Source organism: Drosophila subobscura, chromosome J (assembly GCF_008121235.1).
Source record: "Drosophila subobscura isolate 14011-0131.10 chromosome J, UCBerk_Dsub_1.0, whole genome shotgun sequence".
NCBI classification, from domain to species: Eukaryota; Metazoa; Arthropoda; class Insecta; order Diptera; family Drosophilidae; genus Drosophila; species Drosophila subobscura.
In genome coordinates, this window is record NC_048532.1 from 4,468,358 (window position 1) to 4,492,214 (window position 23,857).

Genomic DNA, 23,857 nt, shown 5'->3' on the forward strand with positions numbered 1-23,857 from the left:
TCTCCTCTAGACACAATTGACATGCCCCGAACCAGCAGCAGCAGCAGCAGCAGCAGCAGCAGCAGCAACAACATGAGGCCTCAGCCTCGTGTGCATTATTAATTTGCAATAAAATGTGGAAGCGGCGACAGCAGACGACACCGCCTCTGGTCCCCTCCCCATCTCTCGTGTTGCACTTGGTGCGGGCACGAAAATACATTTCGTACCTGCGAAGTGGATTTGAATTATGCCTGACAAATACAAATGGAATCGCCAGATGGAGACGTGGAAGGTGTGCAGAGAGAGCAGCCAACCCAGCACCCAGCCAGCACCTTCATTATGCACTTTTTCAATTCATTAAAATGCCACAAATACTTATTTATTATTGTCATCTCTGCGCTGCTCTATTTGGGTTAGCAGCGCCTCCTCCTCGCATTGGAGGCTGCAAATACCACAAAATAAACTATCCCTAGCCCTACCCTCAGAGTCCATAAATCTATAAGCTGTGGCACTGAGCCTCCGCCAGGGGCAGGCACTGCTGCTTGCGAGAGTCCCATCCGTACTTGTAGGGACATCGCACAATTGTCAGATAGCCGCTGAGGCAGCGGTAGAAGTACTCGCACCGCTGCGGATGGGGGTGGAAGCTGTCGCTGGAGGCGTCACAGTGTGGGCGTCCCACAGGTACAGACGGGGCAGGTGCCTCAGTCGAAGGAACACTCTCAGGTGCACCAGTAGTTGAGGGGTGCTCCTGCTCTGGGGCACTCTCTGCTGGCTGCAGAGTCTCCTCCATGGCAGAGGGAGCTTCCCTGAGACAGAATCCTGCATCGTCGAAGGCACACTCCTGGGCCTTGTCGTCGAAGTAGGTGTGTTCCGGACAGCTGTCCCTGAAGGAGTCCTCCCCATTGCAGTAGATGTACGAGGCGCAGTCTTCGATGGCCATCACAAAGGTCTCGGGCTCCACGTTCACGCACTGCGGAAACTCCTCTCCCCGACTCACAGTCAGAGCTCCAGCCAGGAGCAGTAGGCAGAGCACAGTTGGCACTTTGGTAGACATATTGGACTTGCTTGGAACTTGTGATGGAGTGCTGCCAAATGCCTAACCCTTTTATGACACATGTTCAAGGTCGTTGGATGTCTCTCCTATCACTGCTCTTGTACTTCTTATCTGACACGAATTTGCCAATCGATGTCTCTTTATCGCACCTAAATCTGTGTCAAGGCCGTCCAATGACTTTTTTGCTAAGGAAATGGGCAAAAAGATAAATAGATTCAAAACATACTTTCAAATCGGTCAGTTCACCATAACAAATTCAAATCGTGAAGTTCACCACACCCCGCCACATGACAGGGCTCATGTGCATGAGCGCCAGATGGCGCTGTGCGGCATGAAATTTCAAAATTCGATTTTTAATTGATAATCTTTATCGTTTATTTATTAATGTACTGCATATTGCACACTAATCCCATATTTGATAAGTGATTGGTTAATTAATTACTTAAAATCCTACTAATACTGTTGCTGCTGCGGCGGCTGCTGCTTGATGTGTAAGTATCTACGGCACCTGCTACGAGTATTTCTAATTTATTTTGTCGTTGCTTTGGTTTGTTGCTTTGGTTGCTTGTTTCGTGTTTTGTGGCTATATGATTATATGTATATGTGTGTGGTACTTTGATCTCTTCGATCTCGATCTCTTTCTCTTTCTCTCTTTCGCATATCACAGAACAAAAATGACAGTAGAAGAAGACATCTTTGGGTCGAAAGATCGTGTGTTTGGGTCGGTTTGGGTCGGTTCGGGGTTGGGGCACGGGACTTAGAAAGTGTCAGAGTGTAAAAATATTAGTCGGAGCTTAAAAGTACATATCCATAAATAAGTATATGTGTATATCTGATATAGTATATGTGTATATGCATCTGTATATGTTTATATAAAGGGGACTTTTTAGAAAAATACTGAGCAAAAGTACTTGGCATTGGGTGTGGTATGTGTGGGGGATTCAGGGCTACAGGGCTACAGGGCTCCAGGGTGCTGGGTTCCTTCCTCTGAAATCGAAAGCCTACCCTAGATGCCCGAGGCCTACACTAGAATCTTGTCGTAGGACGGCGGCGGCGACTCATCCATCGGCATCTGCTTGCCCATCGCGGCGGTCTGCTCCGGCAAGAGGATCGCTATATGGTAGGGCGGCGGACCGGCAGTCGCCGCACTCCCAGTGGTCACCTGGCGCTCCTCCAGATACCGCACATCGCTCATCTCCAGCAGGCAGCTGGCGGCTGCCGATGCACTGGCTCCGGGCATAGCAGCGTTCACCCCGCGACTATGGCACACAGTGGCTCTGGCCCCGCCACGGTTCGACAGCAGTCCCTTGGGTATGCGGCAGAGGCTGACCATGCAGGCGGCCAGGAAGAAGGTGGCCGAGAAGGCGCAGAAGATGAGCACCTCCAGTCCGGTGCCCTGGTGGTCGAAGTAGAACTTGGTGCCGGCCACGAAGACGGACGCCAGCACCAGGGAGGCGCACATGCCGCACTTCAGGTGGCTGGGCAGCAGCTGGGAGTCTGCGTGCTGCAGGAGCGCGTGATGCTGCTGCTGCAACTGGTTGGCGTGTGTCGTCTGGGCGGATGTTGCGGCAGCAGTGGCCACTGGTGCTGCTGCCATGACGGAAGTTGCGCTAGCTGCTGGCTGTCTCATGCTGCTGCTGGAATTGTGGCGACGTGGCGTTGCATAGGCGCTCGCTTGTCGATGACTGTGGGCGTGACTGCTGCTGTGCTGATGATGATGATGCTGCTGCTGCTGCAGCTGCTGCTGCTGATGGGGATTGTGGTGATAGGCGCTGTATGCATCATCGCTGGGTAGGAGGAGGATCGGTTATAGTCTGGGAAAGATAAGTCTGGGAGAACTCACGCATAGACGCCGGAATGTTGCTGCTGTTGCAACTGTTGCAATTGTGACTGCTGCTGCTGCTGCTGCTGATGTGTATCGTGGTGTCTGACGGGCACCATGTTCCCAAACTGTGGATGGTGATAGCTGTACTGGTGCTGCGCTGGCTGCTGTGTCCTGGGATGGTAGCGCGAGATACGCGCCACCAGTGGCACAATGGTTCCACTTCCTGTGAGCACCGCCGCCGCAGAAGCCGTGCCACTCGCGTTGTTGTTCGAGCTTCAGTTGGTGAACAGAAAGAAAGAAATTATTAAACAAATTAAACCATTTGATTATATTTTAAAGAGTAATTTATTCGTATGCTGTCCGAAACGATCTTGATTGCAGTCATCTTGAGGATGGTTGGAGGAAATGTTTATTCAAAAATAAACTTGGTTAATCCATGCTGTTTCCTATCATAAAATCTCCTTCTAGATTTTAAAGCATACCGATATAAAAATATTTTGAAATATATTAGAAGAATAATAAATGCTATTTTTTGCGCAGTCTGATCTGAGGATTTGGTTATGCACCTTAAGAACAATTAACAATCGAATTTATGCTCAGTCTTTGCTGCAAAGCAACTCTGTGGCTTCCTAGAGAAAGATATAAATTATTTTTGCTCAAATACAAAAATTAGTTTGTAGGCCTCGGTGAGTAGATCACTTCCTCATACTTCGAATTTGCAGTTTACCCCCACAACATTTTTTTTAAATCAAAAACATTGATTCGGTGACTGTTTGCTCTTTTATAAATTTAAAACAGATTCTCCAGTGCGGATTACCACAAATTAATTGAGTTTGATAGAGAATTTGACCAGGATTTTTGAATCGTGGTGATAGAATAGATATATTTGAAGATACGGATAAAACTTATTAGATGGATATGTTTAGGTTATTGGAATATTTAGTATGATTACTTCGTATGAGGCAAGTGACATTGCAATGTCATAATACACTTTCTAAAAATTCGAATTGCAGATGGAAGCGCTCAAGAAACCACCACAGACTGTTGCCAGCTGCGTCCCATCGCACTTCTATACTGCTAAAATGTTACTCAGGGAAAGGTTATGCTTGGTACATTACATGTTGTTGCTGGCAGTTGGAGTTCCTGTGCCAGCAGCCAAGTGGCTGCTGTTCACGTTGTTGTTGTTGGTGGAATGTTGCTGCATCATCTGCTGCTGATGCTGTTGCTGCTGTTGCTGCTGGCCATGCAGGGAATTGTTGTTCACATACTGGGAGTGGGAATGGGACTGCGAATGGGATTGTGACTGGGACTGGGACTGTGACTGACGACTGGTGCCCGGCTGATGGCAGTCATAGGGCGTCTGTGGCAGGGATCTATGCACGGGGGGCATGGTGCTGCAGCTCGAGGACTTGGCTCGCCTGGGCGGATGGCCGTAGCTGAGCCCGCTCCCGGCATGGGAGAGGGAGGCAGCCACACGAGAGCGTCCGAAGCCGCATTGCTGCGAGCGTTTGTCTATCCAGAAGTGCATGTCCACGAGCAGGAAGAGCAAATGGAGCAGTTTAATTAATCGGAGCTGCTCGGGCGGAAGGATTCAACTGCAAAGAAAGAAACTGAAATTAACAACAAAATAATTTAGGTTTTCCCCATGTTTCTCCCAGTGTTAGCAGAGCAACAGAGACTCTCAGAGACCACACCAGGGGGAGTGTTTAATCTTTTATTTCTTTTATCGTTTATGTGCCTAAGAGGAATAAATGTTAAACGACAGAGACAGACCGACAGTTGGCATTGAGTGCTGCAAACTTATTTGAAGTTCACGCTGCGGTGCGCAGGAAGCGAAACCCTTTCCACACACAAAGCGCATCTGAGTCCATTTGGCTTTGTGTCTGCCAGACGGAAGAGGGTCCTCCGCATGGGTAGCTGGCTCCCCCACGACAAATGCTAAAACAGGAAACGTGCTCATCGTATTTTACGATGCCTGCACTCTGCACACTCCCTTGTCTGCCGCACACTCTCTCTCTCTCACGTCTGACATTTCCTCTTTGTGCCTGGAGCTTGAATCCCTGCTAAGCTTCCCCTTTTTAAAGGTGCAACAAGGAACAAAGGCTGCTTGGGCTGCCTGGTCAAGGAACTCGCCCCAAAATATACGACTAAAACATTCATTGGCCGCTTTCACTTCCCGTGTCATTGGCAGCAGCAGCAGCCACACCACCACCAACAACAACCACAGACACAAAAGCCTCAGCGCGCCAAAACACACAGAGTCTGTGTGTGGGGACTCGAATCGGGATGGAATTTGGGGACCATGCAAACCCCCTAAAGGAGCGATGCACAGTGGAAAGGAGAGGTTCAGCGAAGCGAAAGAAAGAAAACGAACTTCAGGTTGACAAACTATTCAAAGATGGATTATGAGGATTGCTTCGATTGTTCCTTGGGTGCCGTTCCCCTTTCGCTTTCGCTTTTGGACCAACTTTCAGTTTAGTTCAGTTTGGCTAAGCATCCCATTCTTGGGTCGCTTAGCTGTTCGTTGAACCGAGACGCCGGGGGGTTGTCCTCTGTGTGTGCGTGTGTGTGGTTCCTGTGGCAGTGCCGCTGTGATATTAGTCAATCAACGATGACAACAGCAGAAATCATCGTACTTAAACAGCGACACAAAAATAATGAATTTTTAAAATTATTCCACAGACACAGAGCCCAACAAACGAGGGACATGTACATATGTACATATGTATGTATGTACATACATACATACCAACAGATATGCACGAGCACATGTTCAGTAGGCACCGTGGTCCGAGAACACCATAAAAGTCACCGCACCGTAAAGCAAATTTTACTGTGGGAACTTTCCTGTTCATTTTGGTGGAAAGGTTCAAAGTTCAATGCCTGTCAACGTCTTGAATGAGGAGAACGGGAGGTCCTGGGAGAGTTCTCGAGAGAAATTATACAATAAAATGCTGCAGCAGAGACTGGAGTGAGCAGAGCAGAGCAGAGTGCAAATAAATAAATACCCAAGCACGAGTCAGAGGGCAATAAAATAAACATATTCAAAAGAGACATTTTGACAACCTTTTGATAGGTTCATTTCGGCTCTCGTTTCTTGCCTGGCGCCACCGACATTTCTATCTGTTTCTGTATTTTGGGTGGGTGCATGTCCTTCTCCGGCTCCCGGGTTCAATGATTTTTGGTCGCTTGATTTGTGCTCTCCTCAGAGCTACATAAATACCCCTCCCTGCCTTGCGTTGGCGCATGATTACAACTTAGTTTTGTTGTCTAGCGGGGCGAAAGTTCAGCTCGATTTGGTTAAGATTCGTGCGGAACTCGAAGCAACTCAACTCGGACATTGACATTGTGTACATGGGAGGGGGCCACTCAATGGCAGCCAAGCCAAGTGTGACTATACGTAGATGGATGGACTTTCATAGAATGGGTTGCCCGACAAAGAACCATTGTTTGGCGTGAAACAGAACTACCATACAAATTGTGGCTATTTATACCTAAATATCAATCACTATCTCAGCAGCTAGACCACACCTCGCTACGCATTAATATATATTTTATCACCGCTGCCTGCTCCCTGCCCCCGCCTCACGAACACTCAACAATGACCAAACTGCCCAATCATTGAGTGAACATTCACACAACATAAAACTTTAAATAGACTTGGATTTTATTCACTGATCCAGTTTCCTTCTCCTTGGCCCATCGCCAGCAGGGCGGCCCCGCCGAGGCCCTCAAGTTGACCTTTTGGCGGCCATAGTTTCAACTGTTTCCGTGGTGTAGCGGTTATCACATCTGCCTAACACGCAGAAGGCCCCCGGTTCGATCCCGGGCGGAAACAGATGAAACTAACTTTTTTGAGCGCAATTCTAAAATCCATTTTTATTCTATTTTCTTTTTAAAATTCGAAAAAGTTCGAGCAAAGTCCGTTTATGGAAACATTTCTGTTCTGTTATGTTCTTGGCATTTCCTTAACAAGAAGAATATATTTTTATATTTCCAAATTAATTAAGCTCCTGCCATTTTATGCTAACACTATTTGAGTTCATTGGCGTATTATTGATTGATCCATCGTATGGGGATCAACCCTTTGGTTCTTCAGTGAGAAAATGTGGCTTTATGTCTATGAAACTTATTGAATTTGTTAGAAGTTTGCCTTCATGGAAACACCACAGATTTAGCTGGTATGTAGTACCCCTTAATTTTGAATATTTAATTATTTTAAACGGTCCAAAGAAATGAAAATGCTGAAAAACGAGATAAAACTTTTAAATAGTGGTTAAGAAGAGTTAACCGCTACACCGCGGAACGACTCGTCGTTCGGGCATAGAGGACTCTTGTGGCTCGAGAGGCGTCTGCTGTTGGGCAAGATGCCAGAAAACCATTTCAAACCATTGCGGAAATTGAAATTAAGCGAGCTGCCGCCACGCAGTGATAAAGATAATCTTGAATGGGTATAATACGAGAATGTGTACGAACTCGTATTTATATTAAAATTGTTGCAAATGTTTATTGTGTGGAATTTCTAGGCGGTGAAAAGTTCTTGGATGAGTAAGAGCAACGCCAAGCACATGCCAAATCGAATGTCTGACGCTTAAATCCTTTTCCCATGGTACCTAAAGCTGCTCCACAGAAAGGCGGCCAACACAAAACAGAAGTTGTAAACTTTAAATCGTGTGCACATCCCTCCCTGAGGACAACGACAACGACAACCAACAACGAACCACCAACAACAGCAACTCCCCTCGTTTACTCTCACTTGAACGGTTTGTTTTTTGCCATTAACCTTTGCGTTCTGTGTGCTGTGTGATGTGCTGTGCTGTGCTGTTCCTGCCTTTTACTTTTCGCTCTTTTTATGCGATTTCTCGTTGGCGGGAAGTGAATTTTGTCCCATTCGAGTGACTGTGCAAAGGCAAAGTTGCTCTAGGGGAGGTGGAACTGTGTGGGATGTGGTTCGGGACGTGGTTGGAGTGGCTAAAGGTAGATGAATATGGACTGAGTGAGGACTGGCTGACGGGCTGTCAGTCTGTCTGTGGCTGTGTCTCCTCCTCTATAAGAGCCACAAAAACGAACAAAATCCCTGCCCACTTGATGGCACTCGCTGCGTATGAGCAATGATAGCAAATGCAATGGAATTGTCAAGGGGAGGGAGAGTGGTATATGTATAGGTATTGGTGTAGGTGTAGCTGTTTGTGTTTGCGTTTGTGCAACTGTATTGGGGATATGTGTTCCTGTTCCTGTGCCTGTGTGCTTTCAAGTGCATGTCAATCCGTCAGCCATTTGTTGGCTCGCTTTTTTACCTGCAATATTTTCTTGAAATATTTCTCAGATATACTTGAATATTTTCCTTGGAGCTTTTCAATGCCTTTTCCTATGGGCACGTTTCTGTCACGTTCGTTGTTGCTGTTGCTGCTGTTTTTGTTGTTGTTGTTGTTGTTTGTGTTGTTTTTGTTGCTAATATTGCACCCATATTGTTGGTGCTTTTGTTGTTGGCGCAGCACTGGAAAAAGTCCTTGAACGCTCAACTGACCCGACACGATACACACACGCACACCCTCGCAATGGATATCCTCTTGAAAATGCTCTTCACACACACACACACACACACACACACACACACACACAAACACACAGATAGACAGAAGCCAGAAAGACAGACAGACAGACTGACGGACAGATACAGAGACTGAGAGATGGGGACACTCACGCGACTTGCAACTTTTGTATTCAATTGCAAGCTCTTCTGCTGACAGTCTCCACTCCACGAAATAAATGTACTTCTTAAGGCTCCTTTGGCCTAGCCTGGTCTGGTCTGGTCTGCTCTGGTCGCGCCTCCCGTTGTTCGAATTAGAAGCGCGCGCTGCCGTAGGACTCGCAGCCGACTGTGCTGCCACTGAGTGCAGCAGCCAGCCAAGAAGCATTTCGTTTTCACTTTTCACGAGCCACGAGAGAAGAGACTCTGCTGCTGAGAGACACCACACATATGTATATTGGGGCATGAATGGAGCCAGAAAGCTCTTTCTCTCTCTCTCTCTCTCTCTCTCTCCCGCAGTGTACGGATCATGCGCGGATAGCATTTCAAATCAAACCGCCAATGGATGCCATGGTGAAGCTTTTGGAGCTTTTAAAGCTTCACCAGGGTACGTTAGACAGAAGGTAAAGCAGCACATCATTCAAGGGGAACAACTAGCATTTGTTTATTTTTAGGATCCAATAAACTTTGGCTCTCGGCACTCGTTAACCTTCGGGTCAAAGTACAGACCCGGAGTACAGTCCAGGGTCAGACCATGGCCATCCACACAGTAGTAGTAGGAGTCCGAGCGCGACTTGTGCGGATAGAAGTGGACTCCCACCAACGGGCACTCGATGTCAGCGCGGCGCAGGGGCGATCGGTAGTAGGGCTGGATGTTCCGGGCCACTGCATTATTCTGAAAGTATAAATCGTCAGCTGAAGACTCACGCAATCAGTTCCGACTAGAACTTACGGTACAGTTGACGTTCTTGGCAAAGTCACAGCACTTGCACTCGGGACTGTAGTAGAGACCGGCGGAGCACTCTTGCTCCCATGGCCGGCCATTGGAGCAGATGAAGTACTTGTCGCACTTGGCTTTGCTGGGCAGGTAAATGATGTTTTCGGGCTGTGCCGTGGCCGAGCAATTGTTGGCCACACAGTCCACATACTCGGGGAAGTCGCAGCGATCCGTCGCGTTGTTGTACTGGAGGCCGTCGTGGCATTCCCTCAGCACCGGGCGCCCATAGTAGCAGAGGACATACTTGAAGCAGGTGTTGTCGTAGCAGTAGCTGCTCAGCGCGTAGTCCGTGCACTTGGGCTGGCATTGCACTTTGCTCACATAGGTGCACACCTGAAACACAGGGTCGAAGGCTAATTCAACGTTTCCGCTTTGGCAGTCTCCCATGCCCTTAATGTCCCCATCTGGAAGTGACAAAACCAATCAATCGCAGCTGGCACACAGCATGGGCTCTTTCCACTCACCCTCACACTCGATCCACTTGCTGCAGCTGCCGACATAGGGCAGGTGGACGCCATTGGCAACGTTGGCGCATATCTTTATGTGGGTGTTGTTGTACATGTCATACTTCGACAACTCATCCTCCTCACCCTCGCGATCATCCTCAGGCGAGGGAGCCACCACCAGGCCTTCGTTATCGTCGCCCCACACATTGTCGATCAGGAAAACTAGCACCAGCGCGCCCAAGTACATCAGCCACTTCACTGAAAAGACAGAAAGGTGTGAGCCAATGTGTGGGCAGACTCTGGCAACGAACTACTTACTCCTGGATGGCAAGAGATCCACAAGTCAACTGTTTCTCAATCACCCGCTAAATATGCAATTTATATCAATCCAAAATCGGTCGATTTTTATTCGCCTTGTTTTGCGCTCGTGCAGAGAGTCGCCTAATGAGTTCTTGCCAGCTCCCTTATCGATCCACTCCACTCGGCACACGACTCCCGCAGGAGAACTACATTTTAATTTCCCCAAACATTTCAGCACTCAATTTGTCTTTGCCTAAACATTGCTAAACAAAGATACAGTTCCAAGAAACAGATATCTGCACAGCTCGTGATTGATCGCCAGAGATCATGGCATACCCATACCCGTACCATAGCATATCTAGTTCCTTATTATCAGATATGTATCTCTACTAACTACTTTGCTCGTATCTCATGGTTATGTTTGTGTTACATAGCTGCAGACTCGGCAGTGATTCACGCCAGAGTAACACCATGGAGGAACACCCATGACAGTGACAATGGCAATGGCAGAGGATAACCAAATTTCATAATTATTCATATCCGTTACACGTGTTCCCACTGAATACTTTTATATGCGAGTTCTCATTAAAAACTTACTCGAGATTTTCTGTTGTTGTTGCCGCTATCTGTCAGAGTCGAATTTGAATGCGACAAGCTGGGAGCGATTCCAATTACAACTGGCAATCATGCATCCTCCTCATCTGATAAGTTTTGGCAATTCGCAGTGAACGAAGACGAAAGACATGGCCAGCAGCTGATTGCCAAAAAGGGTTACCTATAAATGGAGGAGACCGTCTCGACAACCCCACAGTAGACAGAGCAAGACTAAATCAACAAGTGAGTACGGAATGCGTGGCTCAGAGGTGGCATTATTAACGAGCTCTTCAAACGAACAGTGATGTACCGCCTGCACGCCTTGCTGGCCTTGGCCTCCCTGATTGGAAGCTATGGAGCCGTTGGAGCCGACATCAACATCTGCTCGGGTGTGGTTAGCAATTTGTTCTTGCCGCACATCAGCAACTGCAGCCAGTACTACCTGTGCATGAGTGAGTGACTCTCTCTCTGGTGACTCCTCCTCGCCATTCTATGACTCTATGACACTTTGCAGGCGAAGTGGCGGTGCCGCGGGAGTGCCCGCAGGGCTACTACTTCGATGCCACCGATCAGCAGTGCGTGGTTGTGGAGGAAGTCCGTTGCTTGCCCGCTTGTCCAGCCAAGGGTCTCTCATCCTTCTGCTACGATCGCACCTGCACCAAGTACGTGCTCTGCTTCGATGGCACACCCGTGCTGCGGCAATGCTCCGACGGACTGCAGTACAATGCCCAGACGGATCGCTGCGACTACCCGCAGTTTGTGGACTGCGTGGACAACCTGTGCGTCAGGCAGAACAATCCCGCTGACATTGTCTACATAGCCAGCAAGTCGTTGTGCGACAAATACTTTGTCTGCGTGGATGGCCTTCCACAGGTGCAGAACTGCACCCGCGGCCTGCAGTACAATCCCGCGACCACGAGCTGTGACTTCCCCTCGAAGGTCAACTGCACGGTGAGTGGACTTTTTCGTCTCCATCTTGGGAGGATATCATATCTTGCTGTGCCCTCTTTCAGGTGGAGACTCTGCAGCGCAACATCCTGCCCTATGCGAAGGCTCCGCCCCGAAGCGCCGGCAGTGTTTGCCCTGCCGAGGGTACTCACTTCTATGCACACAAGACCCGTCAGGATGCCTACTACTACTGCCTGAATGGACGTGGTGTCACCTTGGACTGCACACCCGGTCTCATCTACGATGCCAAGCGCGAGGAGTGCCGCGAGCCACAATTCATAGCGGCCTAAGTCCCGCACAGAATAAAATAAATTGCACTTGTCTTTGAAAAATATCTCTGGCTTTTGATTACCGCATTTTGGAATGGCTACTGGCAACTGGCTAGAGATCACATTTTAACACTGATCTAATTAATAATCACCAAAATTATACCCAAAGAGTGAGAGCTTGAGGAGCCAATTAATGTTTTCGAAAATAAAATTTGATTTTATTCTATTCATTGCATTCTCTTAGAGTTCTACATTATTGGGTTCTCGACACTCCTGTACTTTGGCATCGTACCAGAGACCAGGAGAGCAGTCCAGTGTCAGGCCATGGCCCTCCACACAGAAGTAGTAGACATCCTTGCGCGACTCGTGGGGATAAAAATGAACGCCCGCAGAGGGGCACTTCATGTCCGCGATCCGTGGGGACTGTCGGGAGAACGGTTGGACCATTTTCTGCCGGTAGGATATCTTCATGGACATAGGAACTGGTTACCTTCGGTTTCATTGGGGAAAATGCATCCAAAAATAACCCACCTGACAGTCAGAATCTGATGGCAAGACGCAGCAGTTGCATGTGGTGCTAAAGTACAATTCTTTGGCACAGCTCTGCTCTCTGGGCACGCCATTGCCGCAGAGGAAATACTTATCGCAGGACACCTTGCTGGGCACGTAGTGCAGTTGGTAGGCATTGTAGTAGATGGAGCACTCGGACTCCACGCAGTCGACTTTTTGGGGGAAGTCGCAGCGATCCGTTTTGGCGTTGTACTGGAGACCGTCCTGGCACTCCCTCAGAACCGGATGACCAAAATAGCAGAGGACATACTTGGTGCAGGTCCGCTCGTAGCTGAAGGTGCTCAGCGTGTAGTTCGTGCAGGTGGGCAAGCAGTGCGCCTGGTTGGGGCTCACGCAGCTCTGGGTGGGAGCATTAAACAGGTAAGGCCATTCGCACTGCAGTTCAATGGCCTGTCCGTCTGAGGTATGGAACAAAAATAAGCATATCAACATGGAATTCGATGAATCATGAGGATCCGCACATACACCGACAGAGATAGTACTTGTTGCAGTCACCCACATAGGGCAGGAACACACTGTCGGCCACGTTCTGGCAGAGACTGAGGTTGCCCGTGATTAGACCCATATCAGTGCCATCTTCCGCATCGCCTGCGGCTGTGATGGATGCTCGGCCATCTTCTCTGTCCGGCAAAGCACCTGTATTCACATCAGCATCTTTTGCTTCAACCAGAAAATGGTTGCAGAGCAGCAGTCCGAATATCAGCAGCCCTTTTCCTATTGTAGGTAGTCAAAGAATCATCATCAAATATGAATTTCAGCTTACAGTTTGTGTCCGACTTACCTCCAGTCATTGTCAGCTTATACGCCCAACTGCGGGCGGAGTTCTTCCTTTATAGGGCTTTTTCTGTTAAGTACAATCAATTGATAAGACAATCGCGCCATCGATGTCTTCTCCATGGGGCTGACAAACTAATTAGCTGCAAAAAACAAAGACTCTTGACTGTACAATTCTCTTTGGATTTCTAGGGTCTCTCCCCCATTGATGATACATCGTTTGGCTCGTTGCTCTGTGCATTCGGCCCCTAATTTCCTAGCTGCCACACATCAAGATTGAAACGTTCGCCGCCTGGGCCAGCCACCGACCGAACTTTTACTTATAGACAAGATCGTTTGAAAGAATTTCATTTTCGGCACGATTCAGTTGGATCTTTGGCATCATTCTATGCACTGCTCGGCGCTCTACGGAAAGGAGAATAATTACATTGGATATTTTGAAAAAGAATTTTCTGCATTTGTGGAGTGTGTTTTTATTATACCTGTTAACCTCTGTGTAAGTATACATAATGGCTGCATTTTTGAGTCCTCCCACGATTGCCGCACTTGAAAAGCAAAGCGTAAAAATGATTGACACATTTTTAACCGAAAAGTCAAACCGACACAAAGAACAACTTATTTATAGACAGTGCTTCGTGGTGGGCCTCTGTTTGTATTGAAAACATTAGCAATCTGCCCGATATAATATTTAGATAGAGATCTCGTACACTCTTCATTCAGCTGCATAATGGTTAACGAGCTCAACAGGCCGCCAAATGGGGATAATGCCGCACTCAGCGAGGTAAGAGCTGTAATTGGATATTAGGAGATTACAGAGTTTAATATTGTTCATCTTTCGAAGCGTCTGGCCGCCTCCAATCGGCAGTTGCAGGAGATGCAGGAGGAGCATCGTCAGCTGCTGGAGGAGATGGAAACGTTAAGAACACGCGCCGCAGAGCTCACCCGGCTGAATGCCCAGCGCCAGCAGCTAAGGCAGACAGGACGCGGAGAAGAGCAGCAGCCCTGGCTGCAGCGCCCAGTCCAGCAGAAACTCCAGCTCCAGCAGCAGCTCCAGTCGACCTGGACCCAGTGGCCGCTGGTTCTGCGGAGGCTGTCCAGGAGGAGGAGGAGGAGGATCAGGGCGATGAGGATAAAGAGGAAACTGCTAGTTATCTCCAGGAAAAGTTGAATGAGATTGCCAACCTGAAGGCTCAATTCAAGCGAGTCCAGCACATGGTCGATACCACAAAACTGATCGAGCAACACGTGTCCACCAGAGAATCTGTGCAGACCTCAAGTACCTCAAGTCAGAGCAGCAGCAGGCAAACGACAAGCACCTCAAATGCCAGGGAGGTCCAAGTAGCGGCGGAGACGGAAGATGCGCCCCAACCTGATCGAACCGCGGCTGCTCCTGACAACGCTGAGCTGTTGAGCTCCATGCTGAACATGTTTACGGATTTCACTAGCGACCTGCGTGGTCAGGCGGAAAGTCTACGTGCGGAACGCGATCGCATTAGGACGCTTAAAGAGGAGATTATTCAGCGTAAACAGGGAAAGTAATCTTTGAAAATGTTGTTACGAAAATAGAGCCAAATTGCAGCAGTCACTAACCGGCACGTGCTTTCTGTATCCATTTCGAAAGTGAGTCGAAATACACATCCATATCTGTTGAACCACATAGCTAATAACAGTAAATAAATATGTTGAGAGTAGGAAAACATGTTGCATTTACTTTTTTACTTTTGCAACCAGCATTATTTCGCGCCGAATAACTCTGTTTAAATAGAGTTGATTATGTTTTGATTGTTTTAGTTGTTTTTCCACTAGATGTAGCGTTTTTCAATAGCCAGATGCTGGATGGAGGCACTAACCAAATAGTATAATAGATATCCAGCTTTGAAGAAGCAAAACGTCACCGCTAAATGTGCGCCTTGGAGTCCCAGGCCTCTGCCTGGAGTCCCGGCCACAAGTATTAGTGCGTGTAGAACACGCAGCAGAAGCCCAAGCTACATGGGTATTAGTGCTTGTAGAGCGCGCAGCTAGAAGCTACATTTGTATAAGTTCGTGTAGCCAATGATTTTGTAGCGCTCCAAACCGGTTTTGTCTTCATTCACACGGACACTGCAAGCAATGTATGTGTTGGTGCGTTGACTTGCTAAACTGTGATGGATAAAAAATTCGTTTTGATGATTTGATTTTGTTTTCGGGGCTTGGCGTATGAACCTGACCTGCCGCAACATGTGCAGAATGAGGGGTGGGGGTTGGTGGCCAGACCCTTGGGGGTTGGAAAAAATAAATATACCAATAAAAGTTGTTATTGTATTTGAACTCTGTAATTGTTTTATGCATTTATGCATAAATTGTATGCATATTATGGAAACGCCGTCGCTTCTCGACTTCGTTGCTATCAACATTATCAACATTGTTACCAAATCCATCTTTTACAGACAAATCATTTCATTCAAAGCTGGATATCTATTATACTATTTGGTTAGTGATGGAGGCCTGTATCCATTTCGGATATGCCAATTTTCAGATCGAAAAAAAGGGTCCGCTAGAAAAATCAGGGATGAGCACAAGTTACTTTCTAGCGGCTGTACGCCAGCACTAACCATATAGTATAGTTGGGACAGTTCCTATACCATATGATTAGTTGCGCCAGGCAGTACTCAGATCGACAAAAAAACAGTCCGATTATATCTAGAAAGTCTGCCGATAGTATTTTGTGGTATTGATAGTATTTGTGTAATATTCGTTGGTATGTTGCTAGTAGCTCGACATATATAGATTTTTTTATATTCCGAGAGGGTACCTAGCAAACAGAGTGTAAAGTCTTAATCAAATGGAGGCAACAATGCCGCTGAAGTTGAAAGATAAATGACCACCGTGCTTCTAAAGGGGCTTAAGGCCATCAAACGGCAAAAAAAGGAAACAATAATTATAGATTAATAAGATTATATTGATTGTATTTGCATTTTTAATTTGTTTAACTTATTTGAACGCCAGTTGCTTCATGTTGCCAAGACACATACCGGGCTGGGCTGTTTTAAGCTGTTTTCGTTTTGGGACGAAGTACTGCTCCACAGGGTCGTGCCGTGGAGGCAAACCATCCAATTTTGAATAGGAAGGGTGCTTGGAGGCGCAGTATTACAACTTTGCAGCGGAACTGCGGAATATGCAAAGGGTATCGTTTCATGGGTTTCCATAAATGTACACATAATTATATGATATGGACAAACGACCGTCCTGGTCTTTCCTGCGCTTATTTCGTTGATTGTCCTCCTCCTCCGATCATGCAAGAGCCGCCAATCCCACTAAAAGCAATCTCCTGCATGGATCCATTTTACATTCATTGTTTTATTAACCTTTTATTCAATTTTCACATATTTTCAAAAAGGTAAACAAAACAACACAGCTACCTGAGAAGTGTAACCGTGCGGAATGCTGTTTTCACCTCTGGTCACACTCTGCTGCAAGCAAAATATATTGCACAGTTTGCTAGCAAGCGTGTTTTTCGAAATGAGTACTAGGCTTAAAGGCGGGTATCCAGCACCGAGAAAAAAAATATTCCTGCCAAATTTCATATTAAAGGCGGGTATCCGGCACCGCGGAAAATTCCATCCAGGAATTTGCTATATACAAGCATAAAAATTAGCTGTGATACGCTTTTTTAAATGTATGTCAGCAGTCAGTTGATGACTGAAGAAGGTCAAATGAATAACTAAAATATTAGCGTTAAAAAAATAAAATTCTTATGAATGAAATTTTATACAGCTTTGTTATAAACTAATTAAATATATTTATATATCAAATTCTGGAGCAACTACTTTTTGTTTTGGTTATTTAGCATATTCTGTGCAAAAAAATGTCCAGATATTATAACTCTTCAGAAATTAAATTCACCTCGGAACAAGGTGGTTATAATTTGCGAGATTGCTGTTACAATAAAGTTTCAAGACTTTAGCGTTTTTTTTAGCTTCCATCAAAATTATCTGTCTTTTTCTAGCTTTTTTGAAAGGCTAGTTTAGCTTTTTTTTTACCCAAACAGTTGGCAACACTGAATAGAATAACAGCTGTCAGCTGTGCTCAAAACGACAAGAGAAAATTTATTAGTTTAAGGCGTCTTTTTTGTATATGTATATTTTCTGATGGCGCCGCCCATTAAAATTGTTGTGGACCCAGCTAGTAGCAAGGGCCGCAGCAGTGGAAGCAATAACAACCACACGAGCAGTGGTACGGGCGCAGTGCCCAAACAGCAGCAACAAAACTCAAATGCAGGGGGAGCCGCCTCTGCCGCAGGATCTGCACCTGCCAGCAGATCGGCACGTTCCAGACGCCATCAAGAGCATCTAGGGGAGCCAGACATGGACTTTGTGGAACCTCTGCAAAGGGAAACACTAAAAACATTAAATGTGAGTTAACAAACTGCGAGATTCGGTTCTCCTCCCATGCACTGCCATCGATTGCCGCCCACCGTTTGAGGCGTTGCCATGGCATCCTCCGGCCTGGCATCTTCTAGAAGTACATAGTGAGAACTGGCCGCTCCGCTGTTCTCTTTCGATTTATAAATAATTTTCACACTCATCTCGGCCACCGTCTGAATGAATTCGTGGCTGCCGAACGTTTCAGTAACAGAAACGAAACGAAAGCAATCACATCGGACGACTTCGATCTGTCACAGAAATACTATATATATATATCCATATCTATACATCTGTAGAGATATATATATATATATGTAAAGACCCTATCTTCAAAATTACCGCGTTTCTTGTACTTATATTACTGGTAATATTTACTTGCTGCTGGTTGAAGGATCTGCTGCAACGGACCCGCATAACAAACGGCCAGATCCGCAGCCAGGAGGAACAACAGTCGGCCATATCAACAACCACATCGCCAGGAGTTCAGCAACACCAGAGGGAACGGGAGCGGGAGGCACTGCGTCACTTGGCTGCTGAGCACAACAGCTACGACCCAACAGGTAAGTGGCGGAAAAGTTCTTACTTGGCCCACACACTGAATGAATGTGCGCTAGTTCATGGTCTATAAATACCCATGGGGGCCACAGAAATAACAGCCTCTACGCTCCACGCTAGCCAGCAGCCCACACTTATGCCCACACACAATCTTCTCCTCCCTTTTGCAGAGCAATTGCAGGAGCAGCAGCAGCGCTATTGCTTTCCCGTCCGACCTGTGCAACGTGTCCAGCATCAGCCGTCATCTGCTGCCCCGCCTTCCGCGTCATCGGCCTTGCTGCGTTTGCGTCAATCGACGCCCCCGAATGCGACAGTAGGCGTGGTCATACCAAACGCGACCACAACGAACGGCAACGAGGAGCACTTGATACAGTTCGCCGGCGGACTGCAGACACTGGTCCAACGACTGCTTGGCGTCGCCTTGAGCCCCAGAGGCGAAGGAGCTCGCCCACAGCTTGAAGTGTTTCGCTCCCTGATAGAATTCGATGAGAACTTGAATAGCAGCAGACTGCAATCGAACGGAATCTCAGCCGAGCAACTGAAGAACATGGTGCACGAGATCAATCCCAGCGCCGAACAGGAGGAGGGCATTGTCAATTCGACCAGCCTCGAGGATGTGGCATTGAGTGAGGTAGGCCAAATCCAAACATTTATCAATTAATATGTCTGTCTTGTGCGGTTATCAATATGTCCTCTTCACTTTTAAGATGAGCGACAATCGCGCCCAGTCGATACAATCGTTGCATAGCGTCCTGGAGACGCCCACACCCGATGCGACGCCCAGCTTCGATGAGCTGCAGCAGCGCCTGGATGCCTCCAATCGCAATATGCAGCACCTGCAGGATGAGCAGGCCAAGCTGCTGCACATTCAGAACATGGCCAAGTCGCATCTCAGCGAGATGGAGCAGCTGCGCCAGCACGCCAGCCACATGCCCCACTCGAGCAACGGGGGCGAGGGGCCCAGCTATGAGTCAGTGCAACAGGTGCAGGACGACATGGCCTCGCTAGTGGGTCGCATGAAGAACCTTACCGCATTTATACACAATCAAAACGAGCTGAGCAGCGTCCTGGGTGACGACGGTCCGGAGATCCTTGCCGAGCAGCAGGCCCTGCAGGACAAGCTCGAATCGTTGCGAAGTCAGCGCGAGGACATGCGTAATCTCGTCGACCAACTGAATAGCATCAATCAAACGGCAAAGGAGACCAACCGCGCAGTGAGAGAAGCCAAAGAAGACACTCAACCGCCGGCAAATCCGGCTCCAGCACCGGTTCCGGCTCCTGCTCCAGTGTCCTCAACAGATCGCGTGGTGCCCGTAGAGTATCAACGGAATGTGCCCATTTTACGGCAGGAAGCGGCCAATGCCGCTCAGCGTGCGCTCCACGCCCAGACGATGATCACCCAAAAGACGGCAGACATTGATGCCCTCAAAGCCCAAATGGCAAGGCTCAAGGGCATGCTGAACACGGTCAGCCAGATTGAGGACTCTACCCCGAGCGTCGGTGCTATATTAGAGCGTGAGAGTGTGAGCATCGAACGACAGCTGCTCCCAGACGATATTAGCCATCGCGTGCACACCCTCAACGATGTCACGTCAGAGCTGAGGGCCGAAGCAGCCAGTCTGCAAAAGGAACGCGACCGCATCTTGGCGTTGAAGGCGGAGATCGAGCGACGCAAGCAGCAGGCAGCCGCCGCTGTGCAGATGGGTGAAGAGGCGCTCAAACGAAGCAGCCTGACACCGACACCCACGCCCATGAGGCAGCGTGAAGAAGCTCAAGAGGAGGAGCCATCCGAGGTGGAGACCTCCCTGCAGGCTACTCCGCCGCGCGAGCAACTGCGCGACGAGTTGCGGCTGCAGTGCGAGCGTCTGCGCAAGGAGTACGAGCAGAAGCAGCGCGAGCTTGAGCAGCGGTACATGAACAGCAACAACACCACCTCGGAGGCAGATGACGAGGGCAACGACGACACCGACAGCGACAAGTACTTTGCCAATGTGCGCACAGCCTCGTCGGCCACCCTGAAGCGTGCTCCCTCGGCCAGCACTGTGGTGGAGCAGCGACGGTCGCAGCCAACAAAAAACCCACCGCCTCCTCCCATGCACAACGAGGAGGATTTGAATGTGACCATCGACACGCTGTCGCTGGGCAACGACAGCCTGCTCTCGAGCAGCGCCAGATCGCAGTACATGCCACCGCCCATGGCGCCAGTTCAGGGTATGTGGGGTAAGTACAAATGGAACGCCATGTGACCTGTGATCTGATAATTATGTCTCGCCTGCAGCCACGCACAATGCCAGCAGCAATGCCTGGCACGGTCAGCAACCAATCTATGCCCCAGTGCATCCCAGCAACGTGGAGTGCAAGCCAACAGTTCCGACTGCGCCACAGGCCACATCCTCGAACGCCTCCGGCTCGAATGCTTCGGCCGATGCCGTGATGCTTCAGCAGTTCATGCAGGCCCAGCAGATGCTCATCAACTCGGTCTGCCAGTGCAATCAGACCCTGTGGCACCAGCAGCGAGAGATCGATAATCTTACCAATCAGCTGCATGCCGTAAGTCGAAGTCTCTTCGAATACCAAATTGATCTTTGGCCAATGTCTCTCACTCTCTGTTCGAACAGCTCCAGGATCGCTTCAATGTTGTGGGATGTCAGGACCATAGCTACGGCTTGCGCTCAGAGTCAGTGCCGCCACCGAGCCTCTCGGTGGGGACTCCCATTCTGGGCCAGATACCCAACAACCTCTGTCTGGGCGGCAGCAACCACCGGGCTCAGTCGGAGCAGATGTTCAATTTCGGTGCCCATCAGAGCGGCCATCAAAGCGCCTTCAGCAACTATCAGCGCAGCTGTCACCGCAACGCGGGCACAACGGCAAGTGTTTACAGCACCAGTAGCGATGCCCACCAGCAGCAACAGCAGCAGCCGTTCCTCAATAATGCAGCCCCGCCACAGCAGGCGCCACCGACACACTTCAACAACGAGACGCCGCTGTCGCCACCCTCATATCGCGCCAGTCCGGGACCCATTTTCATGAATCACCACAACAACACCATCCACCAGAACAACGCAAATCTGCGCACCCAGAATCAGTACGCCAACAATTTGCACTCGCTGCCAGTGGCCGGAGGAGCAGCTGTGGCACCGCCGCCACTGCAGCCGACGCTGAACAACCAGGTGCCGCCCGGCAATCGGGCCAACAACTACTGGGACAACTTCAGAAGGTAATGAGAACCCTGAATTACATCTATGTACGTGGGCTTGGGCTTGGTTGGTGGTGGCTTGGGCCTTGTAGTTGGTTTTTATTTGGTCAGTTTGGTTCGGATGGGGAAGGCAGAAAGAAGGCAAAGAAATAAAAATTATTAGAACCTTTGAGTGTTATTCAATTTTCAATTCATTTTCAATTCTGTCTAATTCTGGCGGTAAGTCTAAGCAAATGAATGGTTCAATTAACAGAGTTGAAAGTGACTAACTAACAAAGCTTATAAGTACTAATCCCTAATTAACCTAACACTTTGATTGCTAACCTGATTGCCTGCTTTCTATTAACCCATTAATATTTCTGCGCTTTTGCAGCTACTCGCGCCAGAATCTGCTCTCCAACAAGAGTAATGAGGAGCTAAATGTGGACCATCAGCAGTATCGCCGTCAAAGGTCGCGTCTCACATATTTCCCGTCGCATGCTGCTGTGCCATGTTCGCGCAGCTCCGCCTCAGCCAGCGCAGTCCTGTCTTTCCAACAACAACAACAACAACAGCCGCAGCAACAGCAGCAGCAACGACAGCACCATTTCTTAGAGTCGTCTCCACTAACCGCTTTGCATGGCAGCGGCAGCAGCAACAGCAATAACCTAAACAATACCACTAGTGGGGGCAGAAAGCGGGACTGGCGTGACGATCCACAGCTCGTGGACGAGGACTTGGACGAGGTGGAGGAGAACAATGACAATGCCATCTATGGCGGTGGCCGGCGACGTAATCGCCGCCGTCCTGCGGCCTCCCCTCTGCTCGATGACGATGCCGATCAGTCGAGCTCCTCCAATTTGGTCAACATGAACGTCAACTTCGGCAACAGTCCGTTGTATCAGCGAAACAAGGTGCCAGCCAAACCCACCACCTCGGCCGTCTCACTGACTCCACTGCAGCAACGTCATCTGCGCTTTGACTTCGAGCTTCCAGCACAGTACATCGACTATGATCTGCCCCAGGCGACTGCTTCTGCAACAGCGGCACCTCGTATCGATTCTTCCAGCTTCAATCATGAGAGGGGAGTGCCAGTGGATGAGTCGAATGCTTTGGAGCAGAGCGAGGAGACTGCCTCCGAGGAGCTGAATCGGAATCTGCTTGTTAATGCATTAAAAAGCGACAAGTTCACGACCAAGTTCTACGAATCCATTAAGGAAGATGTCTACAGGCGGCTGGAAACACTATTCGAGCAACAGCAACAGCAGCAGCAGCAACAACAGCAACAGCTGCAACAGAGCCAGGAGACGCATAGCCTGCGGAAGGCCCTCAACCAGGGTACTTCTCCCCCAGACCGTGCGCAGGCACAGGAGCAGGAGATCGAGAACGAGAACGAAGGGGAGAACGAAGCTTCTAATGCGGAGGGCACTGAGAGCCGCAGCGAAACGCCTTTGGAGGCAATGAGCCTGCAGTTGGACAATGACAGGCCCGAGGACGAGAAGGGATCCCCTGCGAAGCCAGCCCAAAACGGGCACGCCCAAGCCCTCGAGCTGAGCGATGGGGCTTACGGTGCTTCCGCTTCTGCTGTAAGGACAGAGAACGAAGAGGTAAGAGAGAGGGAGCAATCCTAACAAGATCTGTGCCAAACTCATCCTTCGATATTTTGCCAGAAAATAATTGAGCCGGCCCTTGAGAGTGCCGCCTCGGGGGCGGTGGCGGTGGCTGGGGCAGTGGCCAGCGTAGAGATGGCTCCGGATCATGCGCTGATCGAGTACATTATCAAGCGCATTCGAAACCAGACGCACAACAACACAATCATTAACGACTCAATGCTGGTGGAGGTCTCCAAGCTGACGGCGACGGCCGCACGAAACTCTGCCACCAGTTGGGCCCAAAACGCTTCCTCGCCCCTCATTTCGCCCAAGCGGATCTATGCCAAGATTAAGAAAATGGACATACCCCGACAGCGGGATGAGTTCCTGCTCTGGTATCGCTCTTATTTGGAGCAACTCTTTGTTGTGGATCATCCGAAAGGAGACAGCCATGCCAAGTCCAAAGTGTCGTCCACCAGCAGCCCCAAAAACCAGACAAACAAGCGAGTGCGCGAGCAGTCGCACTCCCAATCACAGGACTCCAACAACGATGCCGATCTTGCCGAGGCTGACCAGAAGAATGTCTCCTCTTCCAACGGCAACGGGGACCTCGAGTGCGAGAACAACGAGAATCCCGATGAGGAGGCTGACGCGGATCCGGATGGTCTTGCTGCTGGCGATTCGGGAGATGTGGAAAAGAACGATATCAGTCTAGACTAGCTACGATATACCCAACCCAACCCACACATTCCTAATCTCACTTAAAACATAAGACACAACATACGCATCTTTGTATGGGTAAAGTCCCTCGCTCACTCCCATTCTTCATCGCTAGAAAGTGGTTAA

The 23,857-nt window shown here is 48.9% G+C and overlaps 7 protein-coding genes and 1 non-coding gene across 12 annotated transcripts; 4 read left to right on the forward strand and 4 right to left on the reverse strand.

Moving 5' to 3' along the window:
* Positions 1 to 56: 56 nt before the first annotated feature.
* Positions 57 to 23,849, forward strand: LOC117895743. 2 transcript variants are annotated; one of them, XM_034803610.1, is made up of 9 exons: positions 57 to 70; positions 17,560 to 17,677; positions 18,081 to 18,249; positions 18,415 to 18,875; positions 18,952 to 20,464; positions 20,523 to 20,794; positions 20,863 to 21,461; positions 21,814 to 23,026; positions 23,090 to 23,849. In XM_034803610.1, exons 2-9 carry the CDS (start codon positions 17,630 to 17,632, stop codon positions 23,729 to 23,731), a joined length of 4,917 nt encoding a protein of 1,638 aa, XP_034659501.1. In that variant the 5' UTR covers positions 57 to 70; positions 17,560 to 17,629; the 3' UTR covers positions 23,732 to 23,849. The 2 variants fall into 2 exon arrangements, with proteins under 2 accessions (XP_034659501.1, XP_034659500.1); XM_034803609.1 differs by lacking the exon at positions 57 to 70 and having other exon boundaries at positions 17,336 to 17,677.
* Positions 476 to 1,033, reverse strand: LOC117893281. Its single transcript, XM_034799844.1, has one exon. The coding sequence runs from the start codon at positions 1,031 to 1,033 to the stop codon at positions 476 to 478; it is 558 nt and encodes a 185-aa protein (XP_034655735.1).
* On the reverse strand, positions 1,436 to 8,781 carry LOC117895744 (ell-associated factor Eaf). Of its 4 annotated transcripts, none has more exons than XM_034803613.1 (4): positions 8,563 to 8,781; positions 3,977 to 4,453; positions 2,877 to 3,131; positions 1,436 to 2,820 (listed from the first exon to the last, which is right to left on the reverse strand). In XM_034803613.1, exons 2-4 carry the CDS (start codon positions 4,384 to 4,386, stop codon positions 2,055 to 2,057), a joined length of 1,431 nt encoding a protein of 476 aa, XP_034659504.1. In that variant the 5' UTR covers positions 4,387 to 4,453; positions 8,563 to 8,781; the 3' UTR covers positions 1,436 to 2,054. The 4 variants fall into 4 exon arrangements, with proteins under 4 accessions (XP_034659504.1, XP_034659505.1, XP_034659503.1 ...); XM_034803614.1 differs by having other exon boundaries at positions 3,977 to 4,468; XM_034803612.1 differs by having other exon boundaries at positions 8,559 to 8,781.
* Trnav-aac lies at positions 6,624 to 6,696 on the forward strand. The gene has a single exon. It is a non-coding gene; the product is annotated as a tRNA-Val (tRNA).
* On the reverse strand, positions 9,031 to 10,165 carry LOC117895750 (protein obstructor-E). The gene is made up of 4 exons (XM_034803620.1): positions 10,150 to 10,165; positions 9,850 to 10,089; positions 9,341 to 9,789; positions 9,031 to 9,283 (listed from the first exon to the last, which is right to left on the reverse strand). Coding segments are annotated over exons 1-4 (915 nt in total). The 5' UTR covers positions 10,151 to 10,165; the 3' UTR covers positions 9,031 to 9,058.
* LOC117895747 (protein obstructor-E) lies at positions 10,893 to 11,999 on the forward strand. Its single transcript, XM_034803618.1, has 4 exons — positions 10,893 to 10,968; positions 11,028 to 11,177; positions 11,240 to 11,676; positions 11,739 to 11,999. Coding segments are annotated over exons 1-4 (813 nt in total). The 5' UTR covers positions 10,893 to 10,967; the 3' UTR covers positions 11,964 to 11,999.
* On the reverse strand, positions 12,183 to 13,420 carry LOC117895746 (protein obstructor-E). The gene is made up of 4 exons (XM_034803617.1): positions 13,294 to 13,420; positions 12,978 to 13,226; positions 12,474 to 12,910; positions 12,183 to 12,407 (listed from the first exon to the last, which is right to left on the reverse strand). Exons 1-4 carry the CDS (start codon positions 13,301 to 13,303, stop codon positions 12,183 to 12,185), a joined length of 921 nt encoding a protein of 306 aa, XP_034659508.1. The 5' UTR covers positions 13,304 to 13,420.
* Positions 13,660 to 14,983, forward strand: LOC117895748 (zinc finger protein 853). The gene is given in 4 exon segments (XM_034803619.1): positions 13,660 to 13,782; positions 14,007 to 14,067; positions 14,128 to 14,298; positions 14,301 to 14,983. Coding segments are annotated over 3 exon segments (750 nt in total). The 5' UTR covers positions 13,660 to 13,782; positions 14,007 to 14,013; the 3' UTR covers positions 14,826 to 14,983.
* Positions 23,850 to 23,857: the final 8 nt, after the last annotated feature.